We start from the raw sequence: 27,154 nt of genomic DNA, 5'->3' as shown, positions 1-27,154 counted from the left end.
CTATCGTAAGCCCCAGCATATAGAAGACTTTAACACATGTTTTCTCAATAAATGGTAAGGTCGACATTTAAAAAACACATAGGAAGGAAAAGAAGCCTTGAGATATGTCATTGAGATTTGACAGTCCATAAATTTCCTTTTAAGATCTCCCACAATAATTAGAAATATCACCTTGTTAAATGGACATTTCACTTCATGACTTGGCATAAATTTATTTTAAACTCTGTAGAAATGCTAGTTGAATAACATCTTTGTATGTTAAGATGAGACTATACAAATTCATCATGATAACACCACTAGTAACATAACCTACAGCCTCTAAGATTCCAGATCTTCCTACAATTTTTATGTGCAGTTATCAATACCCATGTAAAGATTTTTATGGGTTACATACAAGTAAATGTAAAATTTGTATTCTTATTAGTGTTCTATTCATAATTCTACTAAAACAGTAATTGATGTCTTGTGAAAATACTCACTAAAATTTAATCCTTAATCCTAAATATAAAGATATGAAATTTAAATATATTTGTAGACTTTTAAACATTTTTATTTATTGATTTACCAGACAATGGGATCCTTTTTGGGTGAGGCGGAGGGGATAACATCATCATGCAAGATACACTTTTAGAAACACCAGTCTGCTAACATTCAGGAGAACTAATATTTTTAGGATGTGCTTTTGGAAAATAGGCACTCGGAGTTATTATTTGAAGCTCTGAGAATAAACGATGTCTCTCAGGAGGAGAGTTGAGGTTTAAGCCCCACATTGTGAGGTAGCTGGAGAAGGAGCACTCAACAGAATAAGCAGAATGGTAGCATGTTAGGGATGCCAAGGAGAAAGGATTTCAAAATGAAAGCAATGGGTTGTATCAAATGCCACCAATAAAGTAAGGAGAATGTGCATTGGAAAGAGAGGCTACTGGATTTGTGGCTTGAGGTGACTTGTGGCTTATGGAGGATGTTGGAGAAAAGTGGTAGGAACATGTGCTGGTGATTTATTACATTTAATTGAGTCCTGCTGTTGATTGCTGGGGTGATTTAGGTCAATAACCTAAATTAGTGATAGTGGAAGGAAGAAAATAAATAGTTGTGGTTGAGTTTTATCTCTACTGGTAAGTGAAAATAAGATATTTGGATATTCAACTGCTTTTGCTGTTGTTGTTGTTTTTGTTTTTTACACCGGTGTCTCGCTGTCCATTAGTGTGGACCATGGAAACCTCTGTGGATTCTACAGGAGGTCACCTCTTAGTGAAATGCCTGCTTTGCTGACGACCTTAGTATATAGTGCAATGATTCTCAAATGTGGTCCCTGAACCAGCAGCATCACCATCACCTGGGAATGTTAAAAATGCAAATGCTTGGACCTCAGTGCAGACCTACTAAATCAGAAACTCTGGGTGGAGGGCCCAGCAATCTGTGTTCTAACAAGCCCTCCAGGTGATTCTGTTGCTCAACTTTAAAAACCGTGGTATAGTCATTTATATCACAAATATTTAAATAGCCTCAGCTGCAGACCATGGAATTTTCATTTGTTGAGCTACATCCCTGGATATGGTGCATTGAAGTTGAACCCTACTTGAAAGATAGTTTTGAAGGTAAAGGAATTCTTTTGGGGGAGTACTGTTTTATACAACCATGCTGGGGAACAGCCAGTAGGCAGTTTCTAGCTCTGTTCCAGGTTAATGCTCAAGCATCTTCCTGCCAATAAAACTATTGGTCTCTTTTGGGGGAAAGAATTAGACTCCCCAGTGAGGAAGAAATAGGGCTGTGATTTTTAAAATGTCTCATTTCATGTTGTAAACCTGAAATAGAAAAATGGAAAAACAGCATGAAAAAGCATAGATAGTTTTTGTTTCTGAAACTGTGAATGTTTCAGAGCCATCTGTTAATAGACCAAGGGTGCAAAGGAACTATAAATTCAGATAAAAGTTCCAAAAGAAAGATACAGAACTTAGAGTTTTTAAAATACCAAATCATATTGAATAAATAGTAAAGGATGAACAATCTGAAGTCATGTGATCTCCTCAAGCACATTGACAAATCCTGCACAACAGAGCTGTGCTTAGGACACACCACTTTAAATTGGTATTAGTTGAGAATCTGGCTCTGCTATAGTCCTTACTAGATTTGGGGAGGTTGATAATACAGTATCTGTATTTTCATAATTATTTTGTTAGGGTGATGAAGGCAAGAAAGGAAGCAAAGGAAATCAAGGACAGAGGGGACTTCCAGGGCCCGAAGGACCAAAGGTAGGTTTCTTGTATTCTGACTTAGGCTTTGAGGAGTTCGTATTTGCGTCTGGTTTTAACAGAGTATTAGATTTCCACAGAAAATTTGATTCCTTGTTTCTTTTCCAACAAATACATAACAAAAACTCAAAAACAAAAACTATAGAAAACATGCTATTCCCAGACCATAATAGAATAGAATAAATAGATTGCATAAAATATGTAATACTCATAGAAATATTTATGTTTCTAATTTGTCTGTCAGTCCTCTCTAGTAACAAGCAAATATTCAGAAGTTGAGATAAAATTGGGGCTACAGGACATAATCAGTTCTTCATAATCTCACTTTGCTAAACAACCCAAAAGCCTGAGACTGAGAGGCAACACGGTGATGATGAAGGCTCTTCTTCGGAAGGCTTATTGCATTCTGCTATGCCATGAACCTTTTGGAGCCAGTCAGTTCAATTATAGAAACAGGATAATGATATGTTCTATTTCACAGGGTTGTTGTGAAGACTAAAAGAGTTAATAAAGCACTTAGCACATTTCCTGGTATATAGTAAGTGTTCAATACATCGAATTATTTGGAGAAAAAAAATCAATATGATGAAATGGAAAGTATGGGATCTATGTCCTGGTAAATTGTCCATAACAGGATGCAGAGGAAGAAGTGAAGGAGATTGTGAGGCTAGCAATTAAGCAGGTGTTCTGACTTGGCCTCAGAGACCCACCATTAAGGTCATTTGAATGTGTCAGGAAACAGAAACTGCAAACCTAAGAGAGTTCATGTCTCTAGGAAGATACTAATTGTAAGAAAGAGACAAGGAGTGTGTTTTAGGACCAGATGGTTAAAAAGTAAATTTTTTTTTTATTATACTTTAAGTTCTGGGGTACATGTGCAGATCATGCAGGATTGTTACATAGGTATACACATGCCATGGTTGTTTGCTGCATCCATCCCCCTGTCATCACCGTTAGGTATTTCTCCTGATGTTATCCCCCTCATCTCCCCACCCCCTGATATCCCTCCCCAACCGCCCCCACCCCCCAACAGGCCCCAGTGTATGATGTTCCCCTCCCTGTGTTCATGTGTTCTCATTGTTCAACACCCACTTATGAGTGAGAACATGTTTGGCTTTCTATTCTTGTGTCAGTTTGCTGAAAGTGATGGTTTCCAGCTTCACCCATGTCCCTGCAAGGACATGAAATCATCCTTTTTTATGGCTGCATAGTATTCCATGGTGTATATTTGCCATATTTTCTTTATCCAGTCTATTATTGATGGGCATTTGGGTTGGTTCCAAGTCTTTGCTATTGTAAACAGTACCACAGTGAACGTATTTCTACATGTGTCTTTATAACAGACTGATTTATAATCCTTTGGGTATATACCCAGTAATGGGATTGCAAATTTTAAAAAATGGTGCTGACAAGGTATGATCAGGTACAAAATAAAACATCACCTGTACACCAGTGACTCATCAATATCACCTGGGGATTATTACAAATCCAGATTTCTTGTTACCATCCTCAGCTATCTGGATTCAGTAGGTGAGTGGGCCCAGGAATCTGTATTTCTCATGAGTAAATGCCCTGTGCTCCAGGGAATTCAAGAAGCACATTATGAGAAATGCCACTATGCAACAAATGTGTTGTATTAGTATTAATAACAGATTACTCTTTATGTCCTACTCTATTTCAAAGTGAACAGTTTTCTGTGTTTTGAAAGAAAACTGTCTTTAAAGATGGTGAAGAATTGCCATATGTTAAAGCATAGTCATCCCTTAATACAGGATCTTTAAGAGAATTGTATACTTTCCATGATACTTTTCATATTTTAAAAGTAATTGATCTCTTTTTTAAAAGAAGTAGAGCAAATTAAATCTAGAGACATAATTTTGCTTTTCCTTTGGTTTTAGTGAAGAATTTTAACGGGTTCATGTACTGTTCCTTTGTCAAAGCTTGGATGGGGGTTTATTGTGTTTCCCAATTCTTCCTGTGTCCTGTGCCATTGCCTTCCAGGTTTGGATTTAAGGACAGGCACATACATGCCATGGCATGAACTGGGTCCCAGTCGACCAGTGTGCTTGGCTTGTTTGTTGTATTGGCTAATCAATATAGTGGGAGGCCTCAGTTCTGCAGATGAATATGGCCTTGGGCAGGGGTCATCACTGCTGAAAATGACTGATGAGTCCCTGCTGGAGGAAGCAGCATAACTGAATAGGAAGCTCATGCGATTGAATTTTCAAAGGACATGAGGCAAGATTAGTCAGCAGTCTGAGAACCTAGAGGGTCAGGTTTAGACATAGCATAGAAATGGCTCATTTTCCATGACTCATCTCCGCAGTGGGTTTTTGTGGTTTTTTTTGGGGCGGGGGAGGGGGCGGGGTAAAGGTCCAGATAGTAAATATTTTAGGTTCTGTGGCCCAAGAGGCAAAATTGCATGCTTTATGTAGTTAACCTGTATAATGACCACTTGAAAATGTGGAAACCATTCATAGCTCAAGGCTATATAAAAACAGGGATGAGCTGGATTTGGCCCGCCTACTCTAGGGAAGTAGTTTCCAAACTATTTTGATTATAAATCCTTCCAGTAAAATTTTGATGACACTCCACAGATTTTTAGTTTTTTATTGTAATTTTTATTAATAAACTATAATACTAATATGAATTTATATAAATAATTGAAATATTAATAAATGAGACAAAAATATAGAGATAAATTGTAATATTTTCTTCTTATATCCCAGTAGGTCATTTGGAACGCCTTGTGGTAGGCAGTGACAATTGCTCTGGAATAGTGTTTTTCACTAGGGGGTGCTTAATAAAAATTAATAATCCTGGGCCTTGGCCTCTAGATCTATTGAATCAGAATCTCTGGAGTTTGAACCTAGGACTACACATTACCAAACTTTCCTGATAATTTCTCTGCCCTCTAAAATTTGAGAATTACTGGTCTAGATCCAAATGGAACAGAAGAATTACCTGTTGCTCTGGATTGAGTCTTTGAGACTCTAACCAAATATCAGATACCTCTCCCACCAAATGTTTAAAATTTTCTATTAAAAATGTCATTTTTAAAAATCATAGGCGTGCTAACTTCTTCTTCTTTTTTTTTTGAGACAACAGTTTGCTCTGTTGCTCAGGCTGGAGTTCAGTGGTGCGATCTCAGCTCACTGCAACCTCCGCTTCCCCGGTTTGAACAATTCTCCTGCCTCAGCCTCCTGAGTAGCTAGGATTACAGGCACACACCACCATGCCCGGCTAATTTTTTGTATTTTTAGTAGAGACAGGGTTTTGCCATGTTGGCCACACCGGCCTCAAACTCCTGACCTCAGTGATCTGCCTGCCTTGGCTTCCCAAAGTGCTGGGATTATAGCTGTGAGCCACCGTGCCCAGCCCCTAGGGGTTCTACTTCTCAAAAAGGATGTGAGATAACAGAGAATGGAAGACTGTTATACCTTGGGCCATTAAAATAAAACAACAAAAAAGAGTTATAACCTAGAAGTATACCCTAAAACATTTGCTGAAGGTAATTGTTGAAAAAAAATTTTCTCTCTGAACTTCCCAGCATACAACACAAAAGGGAAGCACCATGAATTGCATAATTTTTATTAGCTAATGAAAGGATACACAAGAGATAAACTTTTCTTAACCTTCAGTAATTAATTGAATGTATTTATTTAAAAGCACTGAAATCTTACTAGTCAGTACTTTAGCAGTGGTTTACAAAAGATGCTTACATTATTTTCACATTGGTCTTTGAAGCAGGTAGAGGTCATAATATTATTTAAAAATCTGCAGACATTTCTATACTCTTCTCAATATTATCTCTATATGTGCTTTCTCTGCTTGAAATGAACTGACCATTTTGCTGTTTTTAAGGGTGAACCGGGCATTATGGGCCCCTTTGGAATGCCTGGAACATCAATTCCTGGACCACCTGGGCCAAAGGTATATATTCCTGGGAATTATTTTCTTATTCTTGACCCTTTGGCTGTTGGAGAAAAAAAATCATGGTATCAGTGAACTAGAATTTTAGTTTTGGAAAAGTCTTAGAAATGATTCAGTTCAACTCTGAAACTTCACAGATAAGTAAACTACAGCCAGCAGCAGAGTTAAGACTAAAACCAGATTTTGTGCTCCTAGTCCCAAGCTTGTCACTTTACCCTTCTTTACCTTTTCCAAATCCTAAACCCCAATGCAGGTAAGAATTTAGTACATTTATTCAGAAGAATCCACCGGGATTTATAATTGAAGAGTCTAGCAGATGAGATATTCACTCCAGTTTGTTGGTTGGTTGGTTTTTTGAGACAGAGTCTCACTCTGTCCCCAGGCTGGAGGGCAATGGGGCGATCTTGGCTCACTGCAACCTCCACCTACTGAGCTCAAGTAATTCTCCTACCTCAGCCACCCAAGTAGCTGGGATTATGGGTGTGCCACCATACCTGAATAATTTTTGTAGTTTTAGTAGAGGCAAGATTTTGCCATGTTGGCCAGGCTGGTCTCAAACTCCTGGATTCAAGTGATCCACCTGCCTTGGCCTCCCAAAGTGTTGGAATTATAGGCCTAAGCCACTGCACCTGGCCCTCACTGACACCTGTCAGTAAAGACTATTACTGCTATTAGGAGAAAGTCCATTGAAATAATACGTGGCAATTCAGACTCAAATATTTAGACTTTAGGAATGGCCATTCTTACCTAAAGTTTAAATATTTGAGTCTGAATTGCCACATCTTATTTCAATGGACTTTCTCCTAACAGCAGTAGTAGTCTTTACTGACAGATGTTATTTACTTAGGATTTGAAATTCCCCTCAAATATGTTGGAAGAATATACTATCTCAAGGTCAGAGATGGACAGATTAAGCTCTTTACAGAGTGGCCAATTCTCTTTTTTTGCTATGTGTCATGTGGTTTCTTGCACAACTGTAGCCGTGAAATGTCATTTGAAATGTACAGGGAGATAGAGGAGGACCTGGGATGCCCGGATTTAAAGGAGAACCTGGACTTTCTATTCGAGGACCAAAGGTATGCTTTATTCATGTTCTTTTTGTTTTTATGTATTTGAAATAAGTGAGGGTAGATTTAATGCATAAGTTGATTTTTCTACTTGCAAAGTCTCTACATTGATGAACTAAAATGTAAGAATATTGCTATTCCCTTTTATTAAAAAATAAGCAATCACATAGTTATTTTTCATACATGTGGGAAAAGTAGCTCTTATTTAAATTTCTGTTTATTAGATAATTGTTTGAAAATGCTCTTTTGCACTGTCTATGATACAAAGAATTAAATGGCCTCTGGCTTCTTCATTTACATGTTAACGCCTAAAGTATCCGTTCTGCAAAACGTTGTTCAAAAAAATCATCTGTGCTTGGAAGCTTTGTTGGATAAAAATTTCCTGCTTTGATTATTCATCCTTTGGAGTTATTTCAAAGGGAAATACAAATAATTAAGAAGAAACTATGTTTCTGTAATCATATGTGGTTTTTCATGGCAACGAAGCACCATTTTCCTTCTCACACTATACCGAGCATCGCAACAAAATTTAGCATTTATAACATTCCTGGGTATCAACCAGCAGATCTGTTTATGAAGACAGGCTTCAGGGCCCCATAATTAGCACTTTTTAAATCAATAGCATGTTGTTAACATAGCTTTGAAGCTTGCTTATATGCTCCCATATTAAGTTGTCTCATCTAGATAAAAGGGTTCAAGTACTAAATTGAAGACTTTCAAAGTTAAAAGAAGAAAACATGGAGTCATCTTTTAAATAAAATATGATGCAAAACCTGTTATGTAAAACTGACATAAATTGGAGTGGTTCTTATTAAAAGTAAACGGAGAATCTTGAGCCTCCCTGTTCTTCTGGCTTTAACAGTAAGTCCTCCCTGCTAGAGTCACAGCTGCCCTGGTTTGCCCAGGATCGAAGGGGTTTCTGGAACGCGTGACTTTCAGGGCTAAAACTGGGAAAATCTTAGGCAAACTTGGACAAATTGTTCATCTGCTTCCCCCAGATCCCAAGGTAGCCCAAACTATGTAGACCAGTCTCTTTAGAAACACAAGTTATATAGACAACTCAAGGAGACGAGCAAATTTTCTAGTGTGAAAACTACAGATATGACCTTGATCAATTACTTCTGCATGACAGTTTTAATAAATTGATAGCTGTCAAGTCACAATTCATGATTTATACATCTCTCTCTACTTCTATTTGCAGTAGGAATACAATCCAATTAAATGTGCTGTCAGAGTTTATAGGCTTCACCTGTTTCCTGCTGATGATTATTATGTATCATAGATGATGGTATTTAAAGATATTTGCCTCTTCATCCAAGCATTTTGCTACTCCCTTGGACTCTAATGATACTCTTTCTGTCATTCTTCCCTAGTTCATTAGTTTTTCAGTTTTTGGAGAGTCTTACACACCTTTGAATGTCTGGTGGAAGTTTTAGCACATTAATTTCATTTTGTGTAATACTTCAGGGGTATCCCAGACACCCCCTAAAGCTGATTTCAAAATACTAGGTTTCTATTTTTGCCCTAATTTCTATCAAATGAGAGAAATACTTTGAAGTAAATCACTTTGTAGGACATTTCCTTGAATCCAGCACAGAAAAGCCAAGTGGCAAAATTCCATCTATAAAAATACAGTAAGGAATCCAAAATAAATATCTGCACTTCCTCTTGCTCCTTGATATTTCCTGTTAATAAAAGAAGTAACAAGCTATGTGACATTTTTGCAGAAGCAAGGACAAAGATCTCTAGAAAAAGGATGTTTATAAACTATGAGTGTTTTAATGGTTTTTCCCTCTACTGTGGTGTCAGACGTTAAACAAGAGCAGCTGCTGATAATTCGTTGTAAGTTTGGGCCATCGAAATAAAAACTGAAAAGTAAATTTTGATTCCGATTTTCTTTTCCTTTTAACTCAACCAGGGAGCAGTTACTGCTTTATTGATGGCCCTCTCCTTGTGTAAACATGGAGATAAGTGGAAAACTTATTTTGGGACAAGTTTCATATGTCAGTGTTTAGAGCTATAACCTTAAATGTGGTTAGAATAGTATAAACAATTGGGGCTGAGAAGTGACCAGTTTTTTGTAGTTGGAATTCACCAATATTTACCTGTCCTGAAGACCATGGGCTTCCTTTCTCTCATTCAACTTTAAAACATCACCTTGAGTTTTTGTTGATGATGAATAGTACATTAAATTTTTATAAGTGGCCACATATTTCCTAAAGATGATCATTCTTAAGAAGGTTAACCACATAAAAACAGCCTTTCAGTTTAATAGGAAAAAAATAGCTGTTGCATTCATGGTTTTTAAAATAAAGTTTCTGATTGCTTAAAGAGTATGTAAATTTTTTTTCCCATTTCCAATCAATTATTCATTTATTGAAGTAGAGTTGAGAATAGGTTTTGGGATTTGGACTTTGGGCAGTGTTTTCACTTGGAATAATGGCAGTTTGATCTTCAAGTTTGCTGGCATGAAAGGAAAGTTCTTAAGAGTCCTGCTACTTTCTTTCTCCATTCTTGGAAAACAAAGGTCTGCCTGTTGTTAAAGTTTCCTACCAATATAAAGAAAAACTATAAATATTTTAAAACATAAGCAGCTCTTTATCAAAACCAGGGCTGATATTGACAAGGGCTGTTGCAAGAGTTATCACCAATAGCAGATCAGCAGAATGTGTTGTAAAATGAAGTATTGTAAGTTTTAAATATAAGTGTAATGGACTTGTAGGTAATCTTATAAAAAATTCTTCTTAATTTTTTTCTCTCCCCCCATTTTACTTTTGTCAGAAATTTTTCTGATTTCTGTTTGTGAGAGAGTTGTAAGTCTTAATAAACTCTGTCATCCAAAGGACAGTAATCACCCCTTCCTGCTCTTTCTGTAGGAGACTAAGGGCTGCTACTAAAAGTTTTGGATGTTTAAGGTGATCACTGTAAAACAATATTTGCAACTTTTTCCTAGGTCTCAAGATATGAATCACAAACTCTATCCCTTCATAACTTGTTTTTGAAAAATTAATGTGTTTTTATTTTCATCTGGCTTTACTTATTCCCCATATAATTTGGGCTCCATTAATGAAGACAATAGATTTAACACAACAATAGGAAACTCTAGTTATTCCACACTCAGAATTTTGCTATGTATTATTTTCTATTCATCTCACATTGTGCTTACTAAATTTTTTTTTTTTTTTTTTTTTTTTTTGCTGGCGGGGACGGAGTTTCGCTCTTGTTACCCAGGCTGGAGTGCAATGGTGCGATCTCGGCTCACTGCAACCTCCACCTCCTGGGTTCAAGCAATTCTCCTGCCTCAGCCTCCTGAGTAGCTGGGATTACAGGCACGTGCCACCATGCCCAGCTAATTTTTTGTATTTTTAGTAGAGACAGGGTTTCACCATGTTGACCAGGATGGTCTCGATCTCTCGACCTCATGATCCACCTGCCTCGGCCTCCCAAAGTGCTGGTATTACAGGCTTGAGCCACCGCGCCCAGCTTTAAATTTTCTTTTTTATACTTCTCCTTGATTTACAATGTACTAAAAATGTATTATTTAAAAAATTAAAATATTAGCAATAAGTCATTTTCTAAGTCCTGGGTTAGAAATCTACCATTGGCATATTGAGTTGGTGTTATGCTTAAGATTAACCGGGTGTTTTATCATTGAGTTTCATGATTTCACTGATGTTGGAATTTACCCAGGGTGTTCAAGGCCCTCAGGGACCAGTGGGTGCTCCAGGACTCAAAGGCGATGGCTATCCTGGTGTGCCTGTAAGTGGGACATTTTTTTCTTCACTTCCTCCCTTCCTTTTGAGTGTTGCATACAAGGATGCTCACTCGCTCCCTTACTATGTCATCTCAGGGACCTCGAGGATTACCAGGACCCCCTGGGCCGATGGGTTTACGTGGAGTGGGAGACACTGGAGCAAAGGTAAGATTTAAAGTAGGCAACATACTAGCTTCCAAGAGTGTGCCTATAGGTAGGCAATTTTGGTAAACATGAAATGTTTTATCAGATAGAAAGCTAGAGGTGTCTGGAATAATTGATAAAGTTATTTGCGCTTATCTATGGACTTCTGGGGAACTAATCTGAACATGTAGACTAACTTTATGGTTTGCCTCCTCCTTCTCTGATAGCAACTCACACTCCTTTGCTGCTTCCTCTTTCTATATCAACTTCAGGGTTCAAGTCAGAGCCTTCCTCTCTCTTCTAGCCATACTCTTTCCCTAGGTACTCTCATCCAGCCCCATGGCTTTAATCACTGTCCACACATTGATGGCTTCCAAATACCTATATTTTCTCCCTTAAGATCTGGTATCATGTATCTAGTATCTTACCATGTATCCCTCCTTGGGCTTCTCACAAACATCTCTAATTTAACATCCAAAATAAAATGCTTGATTTTTGCCCTGTCATCCTGCAAATGGTTCTCCCATGCTCAAGCCAGAAGGACTAAGCATCATCCTTGGTCCCTTCCTTTCCCTCTCCTTCCTCCATGCCTAGTCCTTTGGTAAGTCCTATCAATGCTACTGTCAAAATATCGCTCAGCTCTGGCTCCTTTTCTCTTTCTGCTTCTGCGAAGCAGACTATGTCATCTCTTACCTGGGCTGTAAAAATAGCCTCTTCACTGTTCTTCCCTCTATCCCACCTCTGTCCTCCTATAACTTAGTAGCAAGAGTGGTCTTTTAAAACCCTAAATCAAACCATATACCATTCCTTTCTAGAAACACCTTGGTGGCTTCTGTTTGTACTCAGAACAGACTTTGAATAATTCCCATGGCCTTGAACACCCTTCATGCCCCAATTGTAGCTTCTGTGATTTCTGCAGCTTCTGTGATTTCTGCAGCTTCTGTCATTTCTCCCTGGGGGCAGGATTTTTGCTTTGTTTCCTCCTAATTTCATGTCACCAGAACTAGGTTACCATTCAATAGGAGCTTTTTAACCTGTTGAATGAATTGAAAATGAATAAATGATCAATATTACCCTAAAGGAAAAATTTTTGCTTTGAAATATATCTACTTAGTTTTTTGAATGTTTCCAGGTCACTAGAGAGAAAAGATGTTATATGTGCTGATGCCAACCTCTTCTCTTCGTTTTTACCCCTGCCACAAAACTTAGAAGTTTGCTGTCTCCCAGGTAGAATAAAAGATTGGAGACACAAGGCACTAAATATCATATTTAAGGGGAAATCTTGATACCTGCCCCATCTCTGCTTCTAGGGGTAATGATGAAAGTTCAGTAAGAATATATCTGTAAGTGCTGTGTCCACTGTACAGAGAGGATGAACCCGAGGTGCTCTGATAAAGGATCTGGCTTAGTCTAACTCAGGACTACATCAGATCCTTGAATATGGCTCAGCAGTATCAATAAACTGCACCGAATTTGGGTACTGATGTATTGTATTATTTTTTCTTTAAGGCATAGCAGCTGTCAAAATGCTAAAATTAAAAAAAAGAAAGATAAATTCAATAGGTAGACTTCATTATTTTCTGCTCTGAAGCGATGGTAAGAACTTGTATATTGAATATTTCTTTAGTTAGGGAGGTAGAAGCTTATTTCTATTTAAAATAAGACATGAAATGAAGCATATTAAAAATATACTGGAATGTGTGTATTCCAATGGAAACATGATCATTTACGTTTTCACAGAGCAGATTATTATAAATTTTTTTATGTAAGTAGACATGATGTTATATTAAATTATACAATTATGTTACTGCTTTACATTGAGCAATAATAATAAAGACAGGCACTGAGGCACAGATAAAGAACATTAAAAAATTAGCTGGGTGTGGTGGCTCTTGCCTGTAATCCCAGCACTTTGGGAGGCTGAGGTGGGCAGATTACCTGAGGTCAGGAGTTCGAGACCAGCCAGTCCAACATGGTAAATCCCCGTCTCTACTAAAAATAAAAAAATTAGGCAGGCATGCTGGTACACACCTGTAATCCCAGCTACTTGGGAGGCTGAGGCAGGAGAATTGCTTGAATCCAGATGATGGAAGTTGCAGTGAGCTGAGATCACGCCACTGCACTCCAGCCTGGGTGACAGAGCGAGACTCCATTAAAAAAAAAAATGTAAAAACCCAATTCTTGTGAGTATTTCACTCTGTCAGATTATCTAAGATACAGACTAAAACATTTACTAAATGATGTCATATGCCATTTTCCTCCAAAAGTCCCTTGATATGCCTTCATCTACATTTTAGGGGGGAAAAGGTGAGAAACAAGGTGTCCAAAACTTCATCTTGCCTATTGTTTTTTGAAATGGCTAATATGCTGCCAGAAGATGTATCTGAAGTGAAACTCCCATTGTCTGTGGAGCCCACATGGGAGGCTGAGTGGAAGCAGCGGTCCACAGTTTGCTTCCAGCTACGGGCAGAACTCAAGCAAAAAAGCACTAGCTAGGGCCTACCTGTCTGCCCGCCTCCCTCTCAGCTGCTTTTCCTTCCTTCCATTGCCTCTTGCCTCTTCCCATGGAAATTGTGTTGTTCAGAATTTCTCTAGCCCTGGAAGGAGATGTTAGGAGAGTGAGCTGGTCTTAGAATCAAGGGAACTTGGGTCATAAACTTGAAAATAAAGGAAAGTCTAAAAGTAAATGCCAGCTTTTAAATAACTTTAAAAATAATCTCTCCTTTTTTTACAGAGGCTTCAACATCTCAATGTGGCCTTTTTTTCTAAAGAAAATTTTTGGAAACACACACACACAAATATACACAGAGCACTAGGGGTGGAGGGAGGGAGGGAGGGCGAGAGAGAGAGAGAGAGAGAGAGAGAGAGAGAGAGAGAGAGAGAGAGAGAGAGATTCATAGACAGAAACTGGCAAAGAAAGGAAGATAATTCCAGTTAACTTTGCCCTTCTGGCTTGGTAAAGTGGAGGGGAAATACTGAAAATAGCAAAAATTATCTGTGGCAGCAGAAACGCAGGACCCAAATGTGTGCAAAATTTCTCCCCTTTTGAGTTAAAATGACAGAGAAACTGTGTGTGTGTCTGTGTGTGTGTGTGTGTGTGTGTGTGTGTGTGTGTTAATATAGCCATATAGATCCAGATATGTTTTTCATTTACACTTTGTGTAGTCACCTTAAAATTGTGGCCTTAAGGTATTAACTTACAAAACAAATGTGTTTCGAAATGAGGAAACCATTAAGGTTGACAATGAATTTATGGCGGGTTTTTGTGCTGTTTAGTTAAGGTCACATGTGTTTAGCATATGACACAGATGTTAAACTCAAAGCTTCTGTGTTTCAAAACATATAAAAAGCAGTCCCTCACATCTAGCACCTTTGTGGTTCTCCATGGCTTTTTTGCAAGTAGAAAAATTCCCTGCAATATCTGTGGGTATCATCCTTCTAGATACAGTTACCTTTATTTTAAATCAAATTTGGCAAGACTTTCTGAGAGATTTCAAAAATTCTGATAAAAACTACAACTTTGAAGGAGACAGTAGATATAGTTTTTAAACTCACCTTTGAAACATGCTGGGAAGAGGAACTGATAATTTGGTTTCTTGCTAAGTGGGAAGTGTTCATCCAGTGTCCTCACTCCTGAATCCAATCTCTTGGCTTATTGATGGGGAAGCCAAGCTCCAAGACCCTACCCATCACTGTCTGCTTTTCTTCAGTGGAGCCTTAGATATTAAGAGAACTTCTTATAATTTGAGGACAAACATGCCATACATCTCATTTCTCTTTGAGAAGCTGCAGATAACTCTGCCCCTGTGTTTTTACCCCCAAAGCTTCATAAGGTACATGTAGCCCAAGGGCTGATTTCCTGATGTCCCTGAGTATAAGAGTTTATTTCTGGCCTCATAGAAAAGGAATATAAGTAGTGGCTCTCCTGAGTTCCCTAAGGGCAGGTGCAGCCTGCCATGCCCCTCTCTTAGCTTTTTTTCGAGCCCTCTCAGGAAGCTAGATCATCACAAGGAAAGCTATGACCCTCTCCAAAGCCTTGGAATGGTTGAACTTAGGCTGATCTTTGCACAGAGGAGATCTGGATTTGGGGTTAGGACCTCTTAACCATCAAGTTGTTGGCATAAGTCTGTGGGCAGAAAAGACTTGTTGGATTGTTGTTGTTATTACAGGTATAATTACTCTTATTATTATAATGATTATGTATTACCTAAGTATTTCCAGAATATTACATTTTTAACAGTCCCCCTGTTTTACAGATGAAGAAATGAAGGACCAGACAAGTTGAACAACTTGCCTCTTCACAATATGCACATTTTTGATGCTATATTTGTTTTGTATATGAGAGAGGCTATGGATATGGATGAATGAATGAAAAACTAAATGGATGAATCAATCAGAGCAGAAAGCATGACTTCCCTGATCCACAGATGCCCAATCTCCTATGCTGTCCATCTTCTATTTAGGCAGTTTTGTGTACAGTTGGATTGTTTCTCTTTTCTATTGTCAAAACTTAAATTACATAAACAGTAAAGAGAAGCATAAACCTAAAACCCAAAAGAGTTAAATAATTTTCAGTAACTTTACATGTTTGCATATTGTAAATAGATGCTTTATTTGACAAAAGTGGCCCATGGTAATAAAATGCAAGTCTATGTAGAATTCCACTGAGTATCATTATTCTAAAAATGTTCCCAGCATCTGAATTGCCCCTCTGTTCTCTGCAATGGCTCACATATGTACACTCCACCAACAGGCATTGGTGGGAACAGAGGACTGATTCACATAGAGATACATTAGGAATGTGTGGATTCCATTGGCAGACATAGACTGGACAAGGAACTCCATTTTGAACAGTGTCCAACAAGGAGGGCTAGCCTAGGATACAGACTTAATAATGAAGTTAAAGGCCCATAATTCCAGAGTGTACTTGAAGAAAGTCACCTCCCTGTAACATGACTGCAAAATTGCTTCAGGCTGAACAATCAGCCCGAAACAGAACTAATTAATGCCAGAACCATACAAAGTTTAGATGCCAGGCAGTTTGACCCAGAGGTTTCATAAAGAGTCATATCCAAGACCAGAAAAAGTGACTTTTCAAGGTTACTCCCCAATGCAGTTCCATGCCTGATCTCTAAAATCTGAGCTGCACTCCAGTTCACCTCATGACTTTCAGTATTGCTTTCATCTCTCCTTGCTGTTTTCCTAGCTTTGTATTTCTCTTCGCATGACTGTGTACACTCCCTTCAGCCCTGGAGACACACGGTAAATCCCCTTAACATTCATCGCCCACATCACCATTAACACATTTTTATTTTTAATCATGCAGACTTGGAGGAACTTTCTCCCAGTGGAAAATTATATTTAGTTTTAGTACAATACAGCCTGCTCTTCTCCCTGTCATAAGGGCAGTATCAATGTTTCTTGTCTTCAAGGTTTCTAACCAAGCTAAATAAGAAAGACTCTTCTTCTCCAATGAAGTTCCTGGCAAAAGGCAATCATTTGCTTATCTCTGATGAGTTGATTTTGAGAAAAGTAAAAAACAACAAGAAGTTTTAAAATTGTCAGTGGTTTTGGGGTGAATATTAAAGTTTTAGGAGAGAAATTGATGCAAGGAATTGAAAATGCTCTAAAATACTTTGAAATTTAAAGGTAAAAAAATACTTGAGAGGAAATGTGATAGCAATTTGAGAACTTTGGTGGCTGAGTAAGACCTGCCCACTCTCCTCTTGCTCACATTCACCGGGTGTGGTGGCTAACATGGACACATGGCCCATGGAACAACAAAAGATCATTTTCTAGCATCTGTGTAATTATTTTCTCATCCGCATGATGATCATGCTGACAGTTGGTACCATCTTCCTATTCATATTAAAGGATGTCAGTGAGAAATGACTGAGTCACGTGACAATGGTCATTCAGTAATCATTACAACACATTGCCAATATCTGGCTTGTCTGTGCATATGCCTAGAATAAAGACTCTAAAACTTCCATTGGCATTCTGACTACCGTGAATGAGGTATTCAAGAGGTACTAACTCATGACCTAGGTGGAATTACATAATTGTTTCCAGAGTTCTGCCTATGTTTGTGGTAGTTGGAGTAGTTATTTCTTAATTTTATTTAAAAACCAGAAAGAAAGAAACATTAAGCAGCTGCTATCATCACTCTGACTTCTACCTTATTTTAAAACCTAGTCATTCCTCAGTTTCATCATTTAGCAGAATCTTTAGAGTACCATTCCTTGGAACATCCTTAAGAGGCTGATTCTTTCACAGTGAATTTAATTTGCTTTTATTGTCCCCAAGTAGAAAAGCATGAAATCACTTTTGGAACAAGAATATCTTGCTTCCACCATCTTCTCAAAAAGTGGCAGGAACTTAGCTGGTACAAAGGGAGAGAGAATGATTAAAGCCTCATTAGTGTGTATGTGGGTGGGGTGGGGTGTGAGGGGGAGGAAAATAATCTAATGGGCTGATTATTTCCTCAAATATTGTATTGATATTTTTAGAAAACCCATAAGGTATGATGAGTTGTTTCCTTGTCACTGCTCCACCTTGAAACCTTGCCACTTATTAGCTGTGTGACCTCAGCAATTCATTTAGTCTTCCTGAGGCTTAGCACTCTTATCTGTGATTTGGGATAATAATGCCTACTTCACAGGTTTATTCTGATAAATTAATAGAATATTGTACATAAAACATCTTTATGAATTCTAACATATTAAAATATAACTAGTGGTAGTAGCCATATTATGCATCACTCTGCCAAATCAAGCACTGTAGGATGGATAAGAAGAGAGATTAAAAATTGGTATAGGTAGGACATCTGGAATGAGGCCAGTTAACATGTTGGAGTAAACCACAAAACCGAGGAATAGCATTGGAGGGAAAATGGGAAGGGAAGCCTTAGAGAGCTGGGCTCTTGTGCAGGTCATGTGGGACCAGTATCATACAGGATGAATCTTATAATCCAGGATGTTCTTTCTTCTCCTTGAGAGAGTGTGGTTGGCAATGTAGGAAAAGGACTTTCACAGTTTCACAGCCAAACAGCTGTGGTCTTTGCATTAAATGGCAGCTGGAAGAAAGTCTATGAAAAAGTTAGCATCTTGCATCTAGTCCCAGCCAACATCAAAATGGGAGATGGATTTTGGAGTCATAACTGGGTTTGAATGGCTTCTGGCTGCCTGGTTTATGGCAAGTCATGTGTCCTGCTGTAGCCTCAGTTTCCTTATCTGTAAAATGGAGTAAGTTGATGTTGATAAGATCAGGTAAGATAATGAATGAAACGTGCCTGCTGCATAATAAACTTGATAAATGTTATTTTTATTTATTTATTAAAATAGTTTTAATATTAGCCAAAGTAAAGATTTACTAATGAGAATGTGAATGTGTTTGCTCTCCTCTTTTTCTTCTTTAATTTAAAAAGGGAAAGCTTCAATGTATGATTTTTAGAACCAGCATAAGATGATGTATGTTTTTAAAGTTGTTAAAATTATCCACTCTGCAGTTATGGTCTAGGTAGTCTTCACTGAATCACTTGCTAAGTTCACATACACAAGTACAGCAGATAGTCCTAAACTTGGCCATTTCCTGTGAAAATGAAAGTGCTATCTCCCATCTAGAATCCCTTTTGTGTGGGCCAAGAGGAAGTGGTATGCCATCTAAACAGTTCATTCTTCTTCTTTTGAGAGAGTGGGTACATGGAGGAGGGATAAGGGTAAGACTGTTGTCTTAGGAAAGTAATAGATGTCGTTACCAATGGTAATTCTAGAATTTGCTCGCCTGTCTGTTCATTATCTCCTAATACAAGAGCTCCCTCTGCAGGCTCCAACAACCTTCAGCTGTTGCGTGGGAAGCTATGTCCAGCTATGCAGGAATCTATTGTAATTTCCTTTATTTGTGAATGTTGCTCTATCTAATGACAATAAACTGCATATCTGAAAATATCACAAGTTAGCACACTTCTTAGGTACCTATGGTGCTGCCTTATGACAAAATCAGTGCCGTCAAGTGGCTAAGACCTGCCCACAATACTCTTGCTCACATTCACCAGGTGTGGTGGCTAACAAGGACACATGGCCCATGGAACAACAAAAGATCATTTTCAAAGACCCCACCGTAGTGGAGAGACACTGCTTCAGTGGATTCTCAGATCATTAAGTGCCTAATGTTCCCATCTATCAAACTATGGTACTTATACACTGAGGAACAACCCTCATCCTATGTTACAGACCAATTCTAACATCTGAAGAATGTTAAAACTTTATTTAGAGTCTATTAGATTATTTTCCCATAGTTTGAAAGATACAAAAGATTATTTAGATAGATCAAACATAGCTATGTGTCAACAATTATATGAATAAGGATGGACAATTTGGTCTAGGTGAACACTGAAACACCATGGGTGACATGGAACACACCTTGAAATTCACTGGCTGAGGCTGCAGGACAGAAAGAACAGTAAGGTATCTACAAGGTCAGCTGTCCTATCGCAGTTGGCCTTCAGACACTCCTAAAGATTGAGGATTGGGGGAACTGAATAAGGGAGATTATGAAGGAGAAAATGAATAGCAACACTGAGCGTGGACAAGCTGATCTGAGCTAAACTAGAGACTTATTTTAACTGTTTTTCTCGCTTGCTTTCCCGTGTGTGTGTGTGTGTGTGTGTGTGTGTGTGTGTGTGTGTGTGTGTGTATGTGTATTAGTATGATTAATAATAGTTGAGGGGAAGTTTTAGCTTACATTCTCACAAGAAAAATATCATAAATAGTAAAGTATCAAATATTTTCTTAAAACATACTACGTTGTTTAAAAAAATCTTGCCTTCTTTCTATATCCCTATATTAAAAAAATATGTAACATTTGGTACAGCCCGATAATATATACAACACATGTAAATTCTACTAATGGTGTTGAATCTACCTGTGTGCTCCTCCCCTTTACCCATGTTTAATATCTTTAAAATCATGAATTAATATTAAGGAGGTCTATTACAGCAACACTTTCTCATGTTTACTGGAGAGACTTTTGCTGGATATTGTTTATGGATTTTTAACAATGGCATTAAAACATTTTATTATGAAAATTATTAGGCATGCACAAAAGTGGAAAGACTAGTTAAATGAACTGTCATTTACTTATCACACTTCCTTGACAATTATCAATGCATAGTTGATCTTGTTTTAGCTGTATTCTCCACTCATCCCCTCACTGCATTATCCTGAGGCAATCTTCATACATCACCCATATAAAGCTTTAGTATTTGCCGTTCAAATGCAAGCACTCTTTCTAAAAACTTGACTGCAATACCATTATTAAACCTAAAAAAATATTAACAACTCTTTAATATAGCAAATATCCAGCCTTCAAATCTTCGAGCTTGTCTCATCGATTTGCTACAATTCATTTGTTTGGACTGAGATCCGAATCATGCCCACACATTGCATTTGATTGAGATAGCTCTTAAATCTCCTTTAATCAAAGTTGACTCATGCCTTGTTTTTAGCTCGCAGTTTGTGAATGTGCTATTTGTCCTTGAGGATTTGTTGATGATATCCTCATGGTGTTGTGTTGTGTGTTTCTCCATCTTCCATCTATTATTGTAAGCTGGTAGATCTTGAGATGTGTTTACATCCAGGTTTGGTTTTCTCTTGGCTAGAATGTTAGTAGGTAGGGTGGTGCATTCTCTACTGCAGCACAGCAGGAAGCACATGGTGTCTGGCTTTATCTTACCTAGCCGCTGACCTTATCATGGAAGGGCACAGGTGAACAGAAATGAAAGAGAGGAAGCCATCAAATCTAGGATGGGTTGGGGTGACTGGGCAAAGAAGAGTATTATTTCTGATAAAACATTCAATGATTTGGGGTAAAATTTATCTAACTATGTTTACTTGTTTTGTTGAAGAGTGTCAAAATGTTTGAAAGAGATAAGACATCTCCCTTTTAAGATGTAGAAAACTATATGAATCAGTCAGGTGTAGTTGGAGAACTTCAGGCAGTGAACTTACACTCCCTTTGAAGGTACTTCAGAGGTACTCAAGAAAAGAGTGATAATAGAAATGTAAGTACTAGAGGGTTTTCATGTTCTCTACTTGGAGCTCTTGATGTTGAAGTGATCCTTTCAGCTGGCAGGAACTTGGGGACATTCAAAGATGGGAGTCAGTAGGAGAGAGGTGTTAAAGAGATAATTAACACTTGTAGCCTTAAAAGCAGCTGAGTACTAAGTGAAAGAGATGGAGACAGTATAATAAAAGTGGCCTGTAAGCAAAAGAGAGATACATAATTATGAAAGTAGACATTAAAAGAATTAAGTCTGTAATAAAGTACAATATTAAAATTTCCCTCATCCTTTTAAGGCCTTGTGTTATCTAGAAGTATTTTAGAGTTTGTAAGTAGAAAGTAAATTAAAAGATGGACTGTTTTTCTAGATAAACGACTTCAACATTTCTTATAATTTATGGTTTTTGCACTGTTGAAAGCTAGAAGCTGTTTAGCTGGTAACAGGATATGGGCAAAACAGGATCTAAGGTAAAGGTCTTGGGAGGTAGTTCAAAGCCCAACCCTGGTTCTTTTATTTCTTTATTATTTTATTCAGGCATATTTTATGCATTATAGAATTCATCCTATTTAACTATACAATTCAATGATTCTTTAATTAAATTTACTATTAAGCTATACAGTCATCACCATAAATTAGTTTTAGAACATTTTTACCTCTCCAATAAAATCTCTCAAGACCATTTATAGTTAATCCATGTTGCTATCCCTGGCTCCTGGCAGTGAATAATCTGCTTTTTGTTTCTATGGAGTTACCTTTTTTGGACATTTTGTGTAAGTGGACTCCTAGAGTATGTCTGGCTTCTTTCATCAGAATAAGGTTTTTGGGGTTCATTCATGTTATAGCATGTATTCACAGTTTATTCCCTTTTATTGCTGAATTTACAGCACTTTGTCCATTCACCAGTTGATGGGCATTTAGGTTGTTTCTAGTTTTGGGCTATTATAAATAATGCTACTAAGGGCATTCATATGCAAGTCTCTGTGGACATCTGTTTTCATTTTCCTTGGATATATAGGTAGGAGTGAAATAACTGTATCATATGGTAAATTTATGTTGAACTTTAAAAGAAACCACCAAAATGTTTTCCAAAGTGTCTGCACTAGCAATTATGGGGGTTTCTGTTTTTTTATTCTTCTAGCCCTGCATTTTAATAGCTGTGGAGACTTGGGCAAACCTTAGTTTCCGCTTTAATAAAATAGGTGGGTGGAGCTGACATTTACCAAAAGCATATTCTGTGGTAACAATCATGATAGAAGCACTTATAAACTTTGTCTCACTTAATTCTGAGCCCTATGAAATGTAGATATTATTTTCTACATATGTGATGAATTAATGTCTACATATGTCTCTGAACTGAGGTTCAGAGAAGTTACATAAACTGGTCATCATTATAATGCAGGATTATTGTAAGGACTAAATTACATCAAATAACATATATGAACATGGGGGGGGCATAGTCTTGGGCATACAGAAGGTAGCTAATCAAGCAATTTTTTTATCTCCTCCTTGTCATCATTAGCATCTCTAGTAGGTCTAGCCACAGGGCTTTACCTACCTTCATCAGGTCCCACCAATTTTCTGGTAATAGTGGCTGGCTATGAAGCTGTTGTGGCTCAGTGAAACTGAAAATCCTTTGTAGAGTTTACCCTGCAGTTCCAATTAATGAGGTGGCAGATATATCACAGAGCCAATCCCTAACTCAAATAGCATAAGCTTTGTTGCATACAATGACAAAAGCAACTAGCTCAGGATATGATTATATTTCTCATTGGTTGTTTTTATTCTTGTCCCTTCTTCCATCCTCTATTCACAATACTAGTAATTACTTTTCCAAATTCTAGAGAAGAGAGTAATGAAAAAAGTTAATGTTGCCAAGAAGTTAATTGACTTGATTAATTTGAAATGGACCTGGATCCAATGTTTGAAGATTGCCTAAGTGGAAAAAGAAAAGAGATGTAGGAAAAGAGCGTTCAATTTGTACCTTAGTCACATTCAAGAAGTTTTTGATATTAAAATATATATATATTTTAAAAATTAGTAACTTGTTGTTTGTTGTATCTTTTCAGGGGGAGCCTGGGGTCAGAGGCCCTCCAGGTCCTTCTGGACCTCGTGGCATAGGAACTCAAGGGCCAAAGGTGAGTCCTCAGCTCAGTGCTCTGTGTGAGGGTCAGATACCATCAGTGACAAACAAGTCAACAGTAACTGCATAGTAAGTGTTCATATTGGTGTTGACTTATTTTTTTCTTGATGACTGATGAAAAGTCTTATTTTTCATATCAAGTAAACATTCAGTAAAATAGAACATTTGAGTTTATAAAGCCATTCACTTCCCCAAAAGAAATGAGCAAGTCAGCCTCTCTTTAGTTGAAAAGTGCTCAGAACATTTCTAGGTTTCTTAGAGGCTGTGCCATTGCCAAGAAGCACATCTTTACTTTGGCAGAGGTGCCTCAGAATACATTAACAGGTTACCTGCCAATGCATCTGTTGTGCCCTATGTGGCCACAGCTACTCTGACAGGGCCTCAGTGCAAGGGTCTAGACTGATTGTCCCCAGAGGAGACAAGAGCAACTTTTTTTGGCCCAGTTTCCTTCCTTTCTGTGTCTCCTTCAGCTTGGTGGTTATTCATCTTTTTATTTTTTTAATCCAGTGTTTCTCAAGGAGGGAGACTTTGTTTCTCTTCCCTGCCTCAGGGGACATGTGGCAATGTCTAGGGGCATTTTTGGTTGTGTAGGTCAAGTCCAGAGATGCTGCCAACCATTCTACAATGCCCAGGACAGCCTCCTCTCAGAAAGAGTGACTCAGCTTGAAATGTCAAAGGTGCTGAGTTTGAGAAACATGGTTTTAATTGTTCATTCACTTGCTCAACAAATTTCTTTGATCTGTTCAAAAGTAGGGTAAAGAAGTAACAAGCATGTTCAATAGGGAAAGTAGGTGTCGATGAATCACCCACCACAAATTCAAACTTCGAATTGGTATATTCATGCCAAAAATGCACAGAGAGGAAAGGGAAAAGGCTTTATGAGTCAAAGATTTTACTGGCATCCCAGAATTACCAAGATTCTCAGTTTATCTTTGTTTTATCCATCAACTCCCTTTTGGCAGTATGCTAGTTTTGAACCTTCGAGATCACTTTAAATGGAGGAAGATTCCCCAAAGATGCTAGTAGTCATTTCACTGCGTGATGGAAGATGGGTCTATTTTTCTTTTCCATTGTCATTTTTTTCTGTTAAAATTTTTTTTTTCAATTGGCAGGTATTCCTCTTATTATGCTTACTTGTTTTGTTGGAGGGTGTCAAAATGTTTGGAAGAGATAAGACATCATCTCCCTTTTGAGATGTAGAAAACTATATGAATCAGTCAGGTGTAGTTGGACAACTTCAGGCAGTGAACTTACACTCCCTTTGAAGATACTTCAGAGGTACTCAAGAAAAGAGTAACAATAGTGGATGTAGTAGAGGGTTTACATAACAGATAATAGAAATGTATGTACAGAAAAAAATCAAGCTTTTTTAAATACTGGAAATAAAAAGACTGACTAAAACAATAACTGATATTAACCTAGCATTTCTCAATGCTTCTTCCGTCCAATGTTAATTTAGGAACTTCTGGGATAAGCAACATTACACTAATTTCTTTAATGTGGGACCTGTTGGAGCCACTAATCTACTATATTAGTGTGCACTGGAGATCACCAAGGGAAAGTGTATGCTATTTTCCAATCTTATTCCACCACAAAGTCTTTTCAAAGAAACATGGGATCAGTTTATGAACACATACTGGGAAATGCTACCCTTGCTTATTGCTTCATCTACATATTTTCCTAAAAATTTGTATACTAATCCACATTAATATCCACTGAATCATTAACTGAAACCCCAGTGAAGTTGCACTTCATGTTGAAAGAGTGCAACATGTTAAGGCTATGTGGAGCCACATGTCAGTGGTTTTCATATGTGGTGCAGGGCAGTCCTGGTGTTCTTGGGCTTGGTGGTAGAGCAGCAAGGGGGCCCAGGCAGATGAGGCCTGGGCCTCCATTTCTGCTTAGGCCAAGCAGCTTTGCCTACTACTAAATTTTTATTTTGATTATATGTGAGGTGTTGTTTACAAAGAATTCTGTGGCTTAAAAATATTGGGGAAGCATTTTAAGTAAAATAGGAAGTACCTTATAGGCAGCATGAAGGTTCTGGTCAGACTGAAGTAAGAATGAAGCTGAGAGTAGTAATACTCATGTTGTTTCTTCTTCAGTCTCCTTACATTTTGTCTTCAAATTCTCCCCATCTTCTAACAGGGTGATACGGGGCAGAAAGGCTTGCCTGGCCCTCCTGGCCCCCGTGGCTATGGATCACAAGGAAGTAAAGTAAGTGAATGGGGTTGTGCTGGAGACACCTCTTGTTTCACCAGAGAGATGGGGAGAAGAGGTTTTAACACACAAAAAAATGGCTATTATAACATAGATTTATTGTGAACCTAGCAGTTAAATGGTATCCAGGATTTAGAGACATCATCTAAATGTAAAAATGATATGAGTATAATACTTTAACAAATGCTAAACATTATATAAATTCCTTGCCACAAAACTGAACTGTTCTATGATTTGTTGCTCTCCTCTCTTTCTGAATTGAATGGAGAATTTATACTCAGCTTCTCTCTCTCTCTCCCCCTCTGTCCCCCTACCCCCGGCCTCCCCTGTATCCTCCATGATAGCCCAGGGCTTCCCAATCTTAGCTCACAGTGGAATCACCTAGGGAGCTTTTAAATAGTACTGATGCCTTTTTCCAGAGGAACAAAATCTGAGTCTCTGGGAGTAGAGCTTGAGTGCTGTGGTTTTCAAAACTCTCCAAGGTATTCTTCTGAGCAGCCAGGGTGAGAACCTCTGAGTCTGTGTTACTGGAATTCATAACCATTTGCATGTCACTTTGTTTCTGTGTTGGCAGCAGCAAGCTTATCCAGCATGGTGGGACTCTCAGGGTCTCTCATGTCTCAGCAGACAAATTTGACATCTAAAGGTTACTATGTAGTTCTAAAAAATTTCCTCTTCTAATATATTGATGTTGTTTTTCTTATTGGTTAACTTTCTTTTTTTCCTATTCCACTGCTGCCCTCCTTATAAACTGGTTTTTAAATTTTATTATATATGTAATATATATATTTTATAAATAAATATTAATATATATATTTATTTACCATACTTAAGCTTTGAAACTGAGTTATTCACCTCTGGATGATTGAGATTGATTCTAAAAATATGGAAACATTCAAAATAAACTCTTTCAAATAGCAGAACTTCTTAGTAAGTAGGAGACAGTAGGAGCTTAAGATAATACATGTAAAAATCCCATGTTGAAATTAAACCACCTACTTCTGTGTAGAGAGAGCGAGCTTAGTCAAGAGCAGAACTCATAGAATGTATGTTAAATCTCCAGTTTTATCACACAATGTCTATAGCTTCTACGGCAGGTCTTTTAAACAACAATTGTTCATCTCTCAGGCTGAGTATCCAAGCAAAGGTCAAATAGGCATGTTGCCCATATTGTACAAGCCCTGGAAAGAAAATATAGCAAAACTCTGCTTTCTCATAAACAATACCAATCTCAGACTTAAACTTTAAATTCTATGGTTAAAAGGTGGTAGCGCTGTACACAAAATTTTGCATGAATTTGCTTAGGGAATAAACTTATGTCAAACCACAAGTCTCTTTACTAACATAAGCTCGATTCACACATGCTATTAGTGCATTATTACCACCACTTTAGACCTGGGGCTGGTTTTCTCCCCTCTCTTATCTGTGAAATACTTCCTTAATCTCATCTGGGTGGGGTTTAATTAATCCTCACCAACTGTAACTTATCTGGTTCCCTGCCCATCCTTATGCTCTCAGGGTTATGCTGTGTCCAAACTCCATCCTGCATGAAACCCAGTGCTGAAGCCTCCCGTCATAAGAAAG

At 37.9% G+C, this 27,154-nt stretch overlaps 1 protein-coding gene across 12 annotated transcripts in view; it reads left to right on the top strand.

Moving 5' to 3' along the window:
• COL28A1 (collagen type XXVIII alpha 1 chain) overlaps positions 1-27,154 on the top strand; it is a 191,470-nt gene that overhangs the window by 118,084 nt on the left and 46,232 nt on the right. For all 12 annotated transcript variants that reach the window (XM_010345655.3, XM_074379483.1, XM_074379482.1 and 9 more), the window contains 7 exons: positions 2,181-2,252; positions 6,117-6,185; positions 7,193-7,261; positions 10,943-11,011; positions 11,103-11,171; positions 23,277-23,345; positions 25,499-25,567. In XM_010345655.3, the coding sequence (XP_010343957.3) occupies positions 2,181-2,252; positions 6,117-6,185; positions 7,193-7,261; positions 10,943-11,011; positions 11,103-11,171; positions 23,277-23,345; positions 25,499-25,567 (486 nt within the window). The remainder of the gene's footprint in view (positions 1-2,180; positions 2,253-6,116; positions 6,186-7,192; positions 7,262-10,942; positions 11,012-11,102; positions 11,172-23,276; positions 23,346-25,498; positions 25,568-27,154) is intronic.

This window comes from Saimiri boliviensis, chromosome 10 (genome assembly GCF_048565385.1).
Source record: "Saimiri boliviensis isolate mSaiBol1 chromosome 10, mSaiBol1.pri, whole genome shotgun sequence".
In the NCBI taxonomy this organism is placed as follows: Eukaryota; Metazoa; Chordata; class Mammalia; order Primates; family Cebidae; genus Saimiri; species Saimiri boliviensis.
The sequence above is the reverse complement of the archived record's forward strand: the minus strand, read 5'-3'. Positions and strand labels throughout refer to the sequence as shown.